At 46.0% G+C, this 13,628-nt stretch overlaps 1 protein-coding gene across 1 annotated transcript in view; it reads right to left on the bottom strand.

The window, feature by feature from the left end:
- Positions 1–13,628, bottom strand: part of GLI3 (GLI family zinc finger 3) — a 279,986-nt gene that overhangs the window by 92,171 nt on the left and 174,187 nt on the right. Inside the window, exon 5 of the mRNA XM_054726279.1 lies at positions 4,163–4,368. Within this exon, the coding sequence (XP_054582254.1) occupies positions 4,163–4,368 (206 nt within the window). The remainder of the gene's footprint in view (positions 1–4,162; positions 4,369–13,628) is intronic.

Genomic DNA, 13,628 nt, shown 5'->3' on the forward strand with positions numbered 1-13,628 from the left:
CAACTGCACTGAAACCCAGTTCCAGGCGAGAATCTGGGAGTCCAGATTCATTAGGGGAGGGACTGGACTGTTTGGCAGTGGGCGAAACTCCAGGGCGCGTTTCTCTCAGAGGTGTTTGCAAGGAATACAGAGGGACACAGACACAGGAGCCTCATAGGGCGGGGCTGACAGGAAGCCAAGGTTGTAGGCTCCACCCTGTAGCTCCGCCCCAGCCAAGCTGAGCAGAAGCTTTTTCCTGCTGAGTGCCTCAGGTAGTGGCTGACCCACACTGCATTGGAGACCCAGAAACGAGGGCATCTAGTGGTTGGTGGGAGATGACACCAGATTTCAATCACTTGCATAAGGGAGGCATTCTAGAGGCAGACTCAGTGAGCGCCAAGGCATTGCTGCATCAAGACCCGGCCCACAAACATGTCTCCTGCACAGCAACTCTTCCTATATGGACAAAGAGGGTCCTCACGGCCAATTGGCCTGGAGGACAATTCCTCCCAGTGACACCAACAACAATCAAGACTTAACTGTACAAAGGAGGACCAAGATGGAGACATAGGGCGGCAGCCTGATCGTTGCCTTCCACAACAATATTGAGACTACGACGGGAGAGCAGAGCAGACACCAGCCAGAAAGACCGGGGGGCTGGCTGAGCAGATGCTCTACAACTAGAATAAAAGAGAGGGGTACGCAGGATGATGCTGATGCCGGTGACCCAAAGTCCACACTTTAAGAACTATGGCTCAGGCGACACAATGGTGGCCAGGAACGTGCTCGGCGCAGTTCCCCCGGCGGTCTCCGGCTGAGGGGACGGCTCCACTCGCTGCCGAGCACGGACAGACGAGCCCCTGGGAGACATGGGGTGGGAGACTCCGTGCTTGCTGACCTCCGAGTCCTTCAAGAATCTCAATGCCCCAAAGCGGCCAGGTGCGCACGCTCAGCGACCGGCCACCGTTGCAGACCCAAGGGCCGACGCAGCGACACCGGACCAGCCCACCACCGGGCACCGGGCACACCGGAGCCTTGCCGAGCCCGCCGCCCAACGAGTTCTGCGGCAGCCGCCCTGGAGCTCTGAGAAAATGACCGAAGGAATTGCTGAGAGGGAATTGACCAACAGGAATTGGGATCAAGAAGACGAAACCCCGCTGAGACCCGAGTCTGGGTCTAGGTGAGGCCTCACGCCCCTGGGTTTGGGTGAGGCCATGCGCCCCTGGGTCCAGGTGAAGCTGGATTCCGGGTTCGGGTGAGGCCATGTGCCCCTGGGTCCGGGCGAATCTGAACCCTGGGTCCGGGTGAGGCCGTGGGCCCCTGGATCCGGGTAAGGCTGGGTCCCGAGTACGGGTGAGGCCGTGAGCCCCTGGATCCGGGTGAGACCACGCAACCAGGGGTCTGAGAGAGGTAACGCGCCCCTGGGTCCGGGTGGCTTCGTGCACCTAGGTCCAGGTGAGGCCACGTGCCCCTGGGTCTGAGAGGCCACGCACCCCTAGGTCCGGGCGAGACCATGTGTCCCTGGATCCGGGTGGGGCCTCGTGCACCTAGGCCCGGGTGGGGCCGCGTGCCCCTGGGTCTGGGGGAGGCCAGGCGTCCCTGGGTCCGGGTGAGACCGTGTGTCCCTGGATCCGGGTGAGGCCTCGTGCACCTAGGCCCAGGTGAGGCCACGTGCCCCTGGGTCTGGGGGAGGCCAGGCGTCCCTGGGTCCGGGTGAGACCGTGTGTCCCTGGATCCGGGTGAGACCTCGTGCACCTAGGCATGGGTGAGGTCACGTGCCCCGGGGTCTGAGAGGCCAAGCGTCCCTGGGTCCGGGTGAGACCATGTGTCCCTGGATCCGGGTGAGGCCGCGTGCACCTAGACCTGGGTGAGCCCAAGTGGCCCTGGGTCTGGGAGAGGCCAAGCGTCCCTGGGTCCGGGTGCGACCATGTGTCCCTGGATCCGGGTGAGGCCTCGTGCACCTAGGCCCGGGTGAGCCCAAGTGGCCCTGGGTCTGGGAGAGGCCAAGCATCCCTGGGTCCGGGTGAGACCATGTGTCCCTGGATCCGGGTGAGGCCTCGTGCACCTAGGCCCGGGTGAGCCCAAGTGGCCCTGGGTCTGGGAGAGGCCAAGCGTCCCTGGGTCCGGGTGCGACCATGTGTCCCTGGATCCGGATGAGGCCTCGTGCACCTAGGCCCGGGTGAGCCCAAGTGGCCCTGGGTCTGGGAGAGGCCAAGCGTCCCTCGGTCCGGGTGAGACCATGTGTCCCTGGATCCGGGTGAGGCCTCGTGCACCTAGGCCCGGATGAGCCCAAGTGGCCCTGGGTCTGGGAGAGGCCAAGCGTCCCTGGGTCCGGGTGAGACCATGTGTCCCTGGATCCGGGTGAGGCCGCGTGCACCTAGGCCCGGGTGAGGCCACGTGCCCCTGGGTCTGGGAGAGGCCAAGCGTCCCTGGGTACGGGTGAAGCCAGATCCTGGGTCCGGGTGAGGCCCTGCGCCCCTGGATCCATCCGGGTGAGGCTGGGTCCCAGGCCCGGGTGAGACCACGCGCCCCTTGGGTAGGGGTGAGGCCACGTGCCCCTTAGTCTGGGTGACGCCGTGCCCCTGGGTTTGGCCGAGACCAAACCAGAGGGAGTCGGACCTCCATTACCACCATTTGTCCACCATCCAGAGCTGAGGGGTCAGTGCTGACATGTACACATAAGGAACTACTGGACATTGAAATTGGGTCTCAAAAGAACTGTTGGTCCAGGGGGAAGCTCGCTACAGATTGATTCATTTGCCTGTCAGCATAACTATTATTGCTCGTCTCACATTCAGTTCTTATTAGTATATATCTAGTGACATATGATCTCGCTCATCTAGGGGAAATGATGAACAACATAGACTGAGGAACAAGAACAGAACCAGAAGCAAGGAGGCATCGATCGGACTATCGGGCCTCAGAGGGAGGATAGGGGAGGGTAGGGGGAGGGTGGGGGGAGGGGGAGAGTTCAACCAAAGGACCTGTATGCATGCATATAAGCCTATCCAACGGTTAAGTTCAACAGGGGATTGGGGCATGCGTGGGGAGAGGGGTGGGATGGGAATGGGGGGATGAGGACAAATATGTGACACCTTAATCAATAAAGAAATTAAAAAAAAAAAAAAAAAGATCAGCTTGTTATTTCTACAATGAAGTCATTGTGATTCTTACAGGGATTATGCTGAATTTTTAGATTACTTTGGGGAGTACTGTCAATTTAACAATATTAAATCTTCTGGTCCATGAATATGAAATGCTTTTCTTATTAGATCTCCTTTAATTTCTTTCAACAATATTTTATAGTTTTCAGAGCATAAATTTTATACTTCTTTTGTTAAATTTACTCCTTTGTATTTTATTCTTGATGATATTATAAATGGAATTGTTTTCTTAGTTTTTAAAAAAAAAAAAAAAAAGAGTCAAGTCAACATAATTAATTTGGAGGCTAACAGAACCAACCAGAATTTGATCCTTGAGAGCTTAACATGAGCATCAGATCAGGTATTACTGAATTAAGGTCAAAGTTCTTTTCTGTTCCCACCACATCCCTCTTCCAGTTTCTGTTTGGCACCATCAAGGATAGAGGGCAGCATCAGTTCTGAACCATCAAGTTCTCTAAGACCTTGCTGCTCAGAGCGTGGTCCACGGACCAGCAGCACTGACATCACCTGAGAGCTTTTCAGACGTGCAGAATCTCCGGCCACTCCTGGACCCACCCAACAAAGAATCACATTTTGTCACCATCCCCAGGTGATCCATATGCACACTGGAGTTTGAGAAGAGCCGCTGTAGCAGACACATCTGTATAAATGTACTGCAGAACAGAAAAGTAAACACTGGGTAGTGAGCAAAAGGCTCCAGTTATTACACATGCTCACTGTATGAACGCTTACAGGGCCAGTCTAAACTTCTGTCAAGACGCAAAACAGAAAGATGGATAAGAGCAAGGATTTTGCACCTCTGCACATTGCTATCTTTACCTGAAAATGGAGATAATAACCCCACCCTGATGGAGGTGTCTCTACGTTGACATGAAAGCATGAACTTAAAGCACTTAGCCTAGTGTCTGGCAAGTGGGAAACACTCAATAAACAAAGCTACTCAACACCATGTCCCAGGGGAGGCAGGAGGAGAAGGTGGCATGATGCGTAGAGGCAAAATGGGTCAGTCTGAGACTTACCATCTGTGGGACTCAGCCCCCGGGCTGCGGAGATCATGGAGAGGGACGGGCTGCTGTGCAGAGAGCGGATGTAGTCCATGTATGGGTTGATGTAGGGGTGTGGAGGGCTGAAGGGGGACTCTGAGGCAGCAGCAGGGTTCCGGTGCGGGGAGATCCTAATGAAGGGCAGGTCCGAATACGTTGGGCTACTCGATAAGGCAGAAGGCCTGGGGAAAAAGAAAACCGGGTATAAGAAGTACGCATAAAACAAGTGTCGCCACAGACAGAGGCTGTCTGTGAGAGGACATAAGATTTTAAGTGAACTCAAGGTATCTTCAGGGGGGAAAAAATATCAGGAATATATATTTCTTTTACCTTAAAGTCATGGTGACATAATGCAGGTAGTATATACGATTATTTGGGCAAAGAAAATTGACCTTTGAAAAGTTTTATGACACTATGAATATAGAAAAGCAAAGATCTGCCTTTGGCTTTCATGAAGAGAAAGATATTCTAAACAAAAGGCATCTGAGCGTAAAGTAGCTTCTGAGACCGTATTTTCAATTTGACCTGATCATTCATTTCACCACGGAAAACTTACCTCTCACCATCATGGCGCTGCATTGAGAAGAAAGCAAATGTGTCTAGACTGGAAATCTGAGCGTGCACATGGCAGAGTTGCCCACCAATAAGAAAGGTGACTAACTGCAAAACGTCTGAAAAATGTGAAATCAGACACTCCACATATCCCTGCTCGAGCTTTACTGGGAAGTCGTGCATATGAATGAAACCGGTTTCACAGATCTGGGCTTCACTTTGCTGAGGGCAGCTCCTCCTCTCTGAGAACCGGCTTCCTCTCACACTCATTTTTCGCATGGCCTCCTGATTAGCCACATTCAGGGAACAATCAGTAATTAAGTGCTCCTGGGGTTGGAAAGTCGGGAAAGAATGAGATTTTGATCAAGCTCATGCTTTGGTGTTTGGGCGCAAAAGTAGGTTGTACACTTGGGCTGATGAGAATAAATTTCCGAACACACCTTGCTGCCACCATAGCCCGATCCCCTCCTGGTCCTACTTCCCCACAGCCGTCCCCGAAGCCCCTGCAAGAGGCATGTCTAAAGAATAGCCGGACTGTGCAACACCCTCCCTGCCTTGTTCCTTCTTCAATAGGAAACATTTTGTGTGGATAATCCAGTGAACTGGCCACGACAGGCTAAACACTGGCGCTCTCCGTATTTCCCATTGACGAGGGCGCGGCCACAAAAAGGAGAAGCCAAGATAGAGACAGATCTACGGAGCACAGCAAATTCCTCTTATGCCACTGGCTTTAAGTGTAAAATGAAAGGGAGGGGAAACGTGTTTTCTCATCACGCCTCTCAAAGCAAGTGCATATTGACGGCAGGGCTCTGGCCCCTATCACCCTGTCAGAACACAATCTCGGGAGAAGCCGGCTCCACCAAGTGCACAGCACAGGCACTGAAATAAATGAAACCGAAGATCAGATAATGAATTTGCTCTCAGTAGAAAATAAAAGAGGCTGAAATATGGGGAGGGGGGGGGGGGAAGGGAAGGGGGGAATTTTCTCTCGCTTGCTCCTTGTTATTCTCTTTTTCATTTTGAACTAAAAATAGAGGCTTTTTATTGTTATTCAGATGCCACTTTTGGTGAAGTAAAATAAAAATCCAGTTCTCTAAATTTACATGAAAGAAGAGTGAAAACTCCCCACCAGGGGGGGAAATAAAAAGCTTTCTTTTCAAAACAACTTGAGGTTGTCCATACCCACTCAGAAATTAGTAAATTTACTTCTACTTTAAATAAAAATTGGTGTAACCTATTAGGATAGCCTATTTTAGCTCTTTACCACAAAGCAAGTTCGCCCTGTGTTACATTCTAAGCTACATTTAGACATGTTTGTTACTTTAGAGCTCAGGGGATGCTCCCATCCCATAATTCATTTTCTACCAGGAAGGAAAAATCAGCCTTCCAAACTGGTTCAAAATAATTATTACGAAGTATAAACTTATTTGTAGACATATAATGAGACTGGTGCAGCAGAAATGTAGAAAAGAAGACATTTCAAGAAATCCATGAAGTGGCATCTCCTAGATCAGCTTTTGGGACCCACCACAAACTGGGCCTGAACAAACTGAACCAAAAATCAGTGAAGGCAAAAGCACCTCTTACTTGTGTTGTTGTTGTTTTTTAGTGTAGACGAAAATTAAAATTTGTTATTTTCCTGAAATTCCAGAATTAAGAACAGTAGTAAGAATATTTTAAAGGCTAGATTCCACTCTGAAGAAGCACACATGGGTGTGTGTGTGTGTGTGTGTGTGTGTGTGTGCGGAATCCGCACCTAGAATCGCATGAAAATTACAGAGGTGGGAGCTGGGCAGTCACCACCCAAAGATGCAAGGAAGCCAGGCGGGGCTGGCAGTTTTGTCAAGTCTGGACGTCTGACGTCTGACGTCTGCACCCAGGCCCTCACTTTCATGTGACCCGTTCCACAAGAAGACCGAAGAGAACGGTTAAAAGCACTGCGTGGGAAGGAATCCAGGCCTGCTCACATCGTCCCTGGCAGGAACACCAGGAAGCACCAACACAGAGAAGAGGGCTGATTCCTCCTGGAGGTGAAGCCAGGCCACTTCACCCACTCTGGGGATGTCATAATCACACGTCACTTCCAGAGAGATGATGCTGAGGAGATACTGGGTCATCTACTCTAAACACAGAGGTGGGACATGCCTTCAGACTGGAGTACCAATCAGAAAACTGTCATCACTGCCCTAGAGAAAGAAAACTGGCCATCCCCAGAATAGGACTAGCAAAATATTCAGTATGGGTCACCCAGGGAGGGGTCATTAGGAATTCTGGAGACAGGTGAGACAGGCCCCTAGAGCAGTGGCACATGGAAGGGCTCAGGTGTAACCTCGGCCACCATACCCACCCTCTCCTTGTCCTTAAGGATCCCACAGGGGAGATACCTACCTTGTAGGGGCCTTGGCAAGTGCATATGAGTAAAGCCGGATGTAGTGAGCTAGTATCTAATAATGCTATATATATATCATACACTATGCTAACATCCTCCACTCCTAATCTACATACATATATAATACAGCCACATGTACTCATACACACACATGCATATTAGGGATGGCATAAGCAGCATATTCTATGATTTGCAAACACTGAAATATTGGAACCCTCTTTCCAAAGCGAATCTTATGCTTTGCTCTCCTGCCTGACAGTGTTCCTGAAGCATCTTCTTGGATTCCCCGGGCCGCTCTTAGTAAAATCGTAAGACCACATAAGGTGGTTAAGAACAAGGGCTCAGTGATTAGATACAAGAGTTTTGAGGGAACAGGATTTGAATTCAGGCATCACTGACTGTGTCACTGAGCAGAAGTTCCCTGGTAAACACAAAAATGGAACAATAATAGCTCCCGCACAGGGCTGCTGCCAATGACCGGCACTGACACTCAGTAAACAGAGAGAGTGCTGATGTCCCTGGGGGTTGTCAGAAGCACCCCCCAAAACTCTCATGTTCTAAACTCAGCGAAGAGATGTCTGCATGGTGTTCTGCTTTCCTTGCTGCTCAGATTCTCCCTGGAAGTTGATCACTGATTAATTGTTTCCACATCAGGCTCCCGGGAGTTGGCTAGCATGACATGCTTCTAGAGCTGAAGCCTGACATAAATTAGTTTCTAAGCCACCAAGGCTGAGCACTCAACCTTGAACTCCAATGGCTCCCGTGCCACTGGACACAGATGTAAAGATATATGAATTATCGTTTTTCAAGAGAGCTGCTTTTAACATTACCTAACCAAAGTCACTTCCAAATTCCCAGAAGCTAGATCATTTGTCAGGGTTTTTATTTTGTTTTGTTTTGTAAAGCAGATTGAGAGGGAAAAGTAACCTCCTTATATTTAATAGGCAGATGTGTGGGTACTGCTGTGTGCAAGAGCCATTCAAGATTATGTCCAGAGAGGGGAATTCTACTGTAAGGAAAGGCGGTGGGAGTTGTGAGGAAGGCAGCCACAAAATTTCCCATGTAAATGACATATATTATTTCACAAACTATCATAAACTTGACCTGGTAAATATCTGTCAAACTTTCTAAAAATCTTCATTTGAAGATTACAGTAGCACCAGGAAAAAAATTATAGGTGTCTCTTTCTTGGTTTATATTTTTAGTAGATACACAATTTGAAGATTGCTGTTGGCTTCCCATGACTTCCTCTGCCGGTAGCTTTCCCTGCCCTCTCTGTTCTGGGGCTGGACAAGACTCAATAATTGAAGGAGAGCACAAACCAAGGAGAGAAAAACCAAAACAAGAAACATTCTTGAAAGGACACTGAAACTTAGAACGGTTCCAAGTGCAGAGATTCCAGGCCTTTTATGTTGTCGCCAAAGAGCACAGAAATATGACTGTGACCCTCTGAACTAAGTCATACTAACTTTAGCCTGGGGACCAGAGATGCCCCAGCTGTAGAGGGCTGTCTGGGCCGCAGGGCACAACTGCCGTTCCATCACCTCTGCATCTTGGCTCAGGCATGCGGGCCCAGCAGGTCTAGTCAGGGACAGTGTCCCTTACACTGCTCTCACCCATTCGTCCGCCCAAGGCCATAGAGACCTAATGAGTGGCTGTCCTTTCTTTCCAATGGCTACATAATGTACAGTTTCAGACAAGAAAGAAGGTGGGGATTACTTTGATGTTCCCCCAAAAGCAAGAAAGCAATATGAAACTGTGTGTTTGTTTGTGGAGATGATTTGACTTGGGGTTAAATTTTTTTAAAAGGTCATGAAAGCAGATTACAATAAAAAGAGTAGAAGAAAGATTGTTATTAGAGCGTTTTAAACATTATACTATGTATGATAGCCTTCAAAACAAAAACACATTGCAGAGAATACCTTCTTAGTTAGAATGAAATATGATTAAATAATCTAATTTGTTACTGCCTTTTCATCTATCTTATTGGGTTACTAAAATGCCAAGATTAAAATCACAGTATTTAATCACTTGCATGACTTATTAGGAGAGCATTAAACAAGGTTTGTATGCTGGATTATTACAATTTGCTTTCATGTTGCCTGGAACGCTGGAAATGTACATAATACCCTTTGCATCTTTGTATGAGGGCTCCAACTACCAGAAGAATGAAATGGGGTTTTTAATATAACAAATTTATTTTTTTGTTTAACTTTGTTCTTCCCATAACAAGTAAACATTCTTTATATTCAAGCATTGGCCTAACAGAGAACAAAGGGAGTTATCCCTTCTAATGTATTTTTAACCAACTAATTAATTATTCAATAGTCGCAGTTTTAATAAACCAAAATTTGTAATAAAAAATTTGCTTTCCATACAGTGAAGGAAACCATTAAAATGTCCACGGCTAGTATACTAAACACTGCCGGAAACCTGCACAATCCTAATCTTCATGTTTTCTTCTATTCAAGGTGAGCGCCCAGATAGTCTCTGCCCAGCATTACCATGGGACCCTTACATTCACAGAGGGTTCTGCCAGTTACTTTCCATTTACCATCCTTTACCTGGGAACCCCTGCATGCCCAGGAAGGCTGGTCTTTAGGGTCTGAATCAGCTGGTTCATTTTTCCTCTGGATTCTCCTAACGAGACGCAGTGGAGGGAAGAGGGATCAGGGGTATTTATTCCAGTCACTTCCTCTCCTTAGCTTGAGATCTGCAGGCCACCCCATGGCCACCCCTCTAGAAGTGTGACCCCTCTTCCTGGGCTCCAGCCCTCAATGAATCAGTTTGTTTGCACCTTCACGTTAGCGGTAGGAACTTCTTCCAACTTTTGCTACTCCTGGGGGCTGCTGGGCTTTAGGGTCACTTTGGGGGCCTTTAACCTTGTTCACATCTCTGTAAATATCCACTCTTTTAAACTGCCAGGACCCTAACTAATAAGATGGTTCAGCTTCAAATCCCATTTTTATCATCTTTGTGGCTGCATTATATTCCCCATGAATTTTGAATTGATTTAGGCTTTTTACAAATTTACCGTGTTGGATTTCAATTTTTAAAAACTACATGTATAACTACACAGACATTTATTGAAAATCCATTTACTAAGAACCCATTATGACTTCAACACTTGGGAGGAGGATTTCAATAAATATATGGTCATTCAGTCTCTAATCTCAAAGAGTTTATAGTCAAATCGGGTGAAAAGTATGCATGTAGCCCAGCCAGTGTGCCTTGGTGGTTGAGCGTGGACCTATGAACCAGAAGGTCAGGGTTCAATTCCCAGTCAGGGCACATGCTTGGGTTGCGGGCTCGATCCCTACTGTGGGACTTGCAGGAGGCAGCCAGTATATAAGGAATGCATTAGAGCAAACGTTATCCGATGAGCAAGCAGCATAGTCCAAAGGTACCAAAGGGGGCTGCTAGGATGCATCTTGGTTATGAAAACTAGGGAATGTAAACCCTGCTACAAAATGTAGACCGGACTTGGTAAGAAGTAACCAATAAAGGTGGAGGTGAAAACATTGCTTAATCTACACATTAACACTGAGTTAGTGTGAATATTTTCTTATACAGAGAATTTAAGAGCTATGGTTGCATTCTTCAACAAAAAGAAAATGGGGGGTGGGGGCAGTGGGTATTTGTTTTAACGATGAAACATCATTTCAAGAGATTTTTCATAATGACTTTCTTATTTTTATTTTCTAATTATGTCTGAATATAAAAGGAGTTTATACCCATAAATGGAAAAGTTAAGAATTTTTTTAAAAAATTAATTCCCTATATCCAAGCTCTCCAGATTGAACCACTGTCAGTATTTTAACTTATTTAGTCCCCGCACTTTTTCAGGCATTATGCACTTCTAACATAGTCAAAATGTAAGTATGTTTTGAATTATACTTTTAACATTAATAGGTTCTTCTAATATATCTTAACAAACTGTACATAAACATCATTTATAATTGCAGTACAAATTAAAGCCATAATGAGTTATTATTAAACACCCACAGGAATGGCTAAAACTAGAAATACTGACAATGCTAAGTATTGATGATGATTTGCAGCAAAAGGAACTCTCAAACAATGTGAGTATAAGCTGGCACAAACGCTTTAGAAAATAGTCGGTCATTATCTGCTTGAACGGATGCACACCCTACGTTCCAACTATTCCTTTCCCTGTTACATACCCAACAATAATATGTAAATATGTGCTACAATGTCGAACATATTCAGAGCACTGTTATTCATTCACATTAAAATTGGAAACAATCAAATATCTATTAACAGTAGAATAGGCAAATAATTCATACAATGAAATAGGAAACACCTATGAAAATGAACAAACTAGAATGTAAAAAACCTGACAAACACAATATTGAGTGAAAAAAGGCCTTGCAGAAAAGAATATAATATATAATCTCCTAAGTTCAATTAAGAGACACATCTAAACTTTAGTGTTACAACAGTCATGATAATGTTTACCTTTGAGCTGGTGGACTTTCAGGGTGTTAGTGACTGTTCTATTTTCTAGACTTGGTTAGTGGTTACAGGTTTTCACTGATAATTAATTATAATTTGTGGAGCGATAAGTGCATATTTTGTGTACTTTTCTGCATATGTACTATATATATTATCAATTTTTAAAAAGGGATATACACAGGCCCTGGCTGGGTAGTACAGTTGATTAGAGCATCATTCCCAACATACCAAGGTTGCAGGTTCGATCCCCGGTCAGGGCACATACAAGAATCAACTAATGAGTGCATAAATAAGTACAGCAGCAAATCTCTCTCTCTCTCTCTCTCTCTCTCTCTCTCTCTCTCTTCCTCTCTCTCCAAAATCAATAAAAACGTATTTAAAGAAAAAAAAGAATTCTTAAAATTACTATTGATTCAAGTAAGCACTTTGCACTAAATGACTTTTCACATTATGCATCTTCTTTCTGCCCCAACGCACACTTGTATAAAGACGCCTGCTGTGTGCCTCTAACATTTCAGAAACAAGACAGAGAGAGTGCACCAGTTGGGAAGCCAGTATCCATGATCCAAATGGCAGTTAACAAACCAGTTTTTAAATAACCTGTCATCAGTTTTGAACATTTTAGTTATCTAGGTGCATGGTATATTTAAAATTATTATCCTGACAGCCTCTTTGGTGGTTCAAATGGAATCCAAATATTCCATACAAAGGTACCCTTCTTTTTGCAATGTAAAATAAAGAAGATAAATCATATTTTTCTTCTTCCTCCAATTACTAGAGTTTGTGAGAAATATAAAAGTCATAAAATTGGTCATGTTGATTTTTAAAATTAATATAATTACTATAAACCATTATGTGTCATATGTTTATATATATAAATATATGATAAATATAAGGACTATTAGAAGAACTATTGTGTTGTGTCTTCCTTTACAAAGTCCACAGAGATACGACCTGGAAGAGAAAACAACTGTGGTTGCCTAGGAGAGAAATTCAGATATCCAGCTGCTAATCTTCCTCTAACCCACCACCTTGCAGATGAACAGCCGGAGAGCTGCCCTCATTGGTCTGATTCTGGGACTCTTGGTGGGTCCTGTTTTCTAGAGAGCTCCCCAAATGGTTTGTGGTAACAAAGCAGACAGAAACGGTCCTTTCTCTCTTCCTTCCCTGAGACAGTATAAACGGTTCCCTTTGAACAGTCACTATTTTCCTTTGGGTGCTCTCTTCCTCCAGGGAGGTTGTTCAATCCAGAGAGGCCCAGAGGACAGGGGGTGGGGGTGGAGTGTGCTCTCCTGCCTCACTCTCCTCCTCCAAGCCTCCCAGTGGCAGGAAGTGTGCACTTAATCAGCTGTTCTACACATCAGAGTCACAAGATCTCACATTTAGATGCGGTATTGGCTAAACCAGATCTTCAAAGTCTGCTTTGCTCCAAGGCTATTCAGACCTAGATGGAAAAGCAGCAGTGCCGAACTATTTAATTTTGGACCATCAGGTGGTAAGTTCTCAGCACACTGGCCCCTTTGACCAACTCGCTCATTCTTGCTGATGCTCTTACTGCTGGAGCTCTGGACTGGTCCAGGCCAAAGTCACCTGGCTTTCACCAACTCCTGTGTGTTCGTGCCCTCAGGACCCCCATACGAGTGTTCTGGAGCTATGTGACACCTAGGAGCACCCACACCACCTCTTCTAACAACGCAAATAGATTAGTAACTTTACTTGACCTTTAGTAAAACGAGTGGGACTTTTGTTCCTAAAAGTAAATTCGTGGGCATGGTCATTCTGCACTTTTAGTTCAAAACCCCATTGCCATGCGAAAAGAAAAAATGGAAGGGGCAAACATCTGAAAGTCTGATTTCGCTCATATTCCCACCAATTTTCCACGCATACTAATAGATCCTATTTTTCAGAATTTGATGAATTACCAATTCCCCACCCCCGACAAAAGCAGAATTCAAAATAGCAAAATAATGAACTTTTCCAAAAAGAAAACACACAGAAAAATAGAAAGACATTGAAACACGATAG

The sequence above is a fragment of the Eptesicus fuscus genome, chromosome 14 (assembly GCF_027574615.1).
Source record: "Eptesicus fuscus isolate TK198812 chromosome 14, DD_ASM_mEF_20220401, whole genome shotgun sequence".
Classification (NCBI taxonomy): Eukaryota; Metazoa; Chordata; class Mammalia; order Chiroptera; family Vespertilionidae; genus Eptesicus; species Eptesicus fuscus.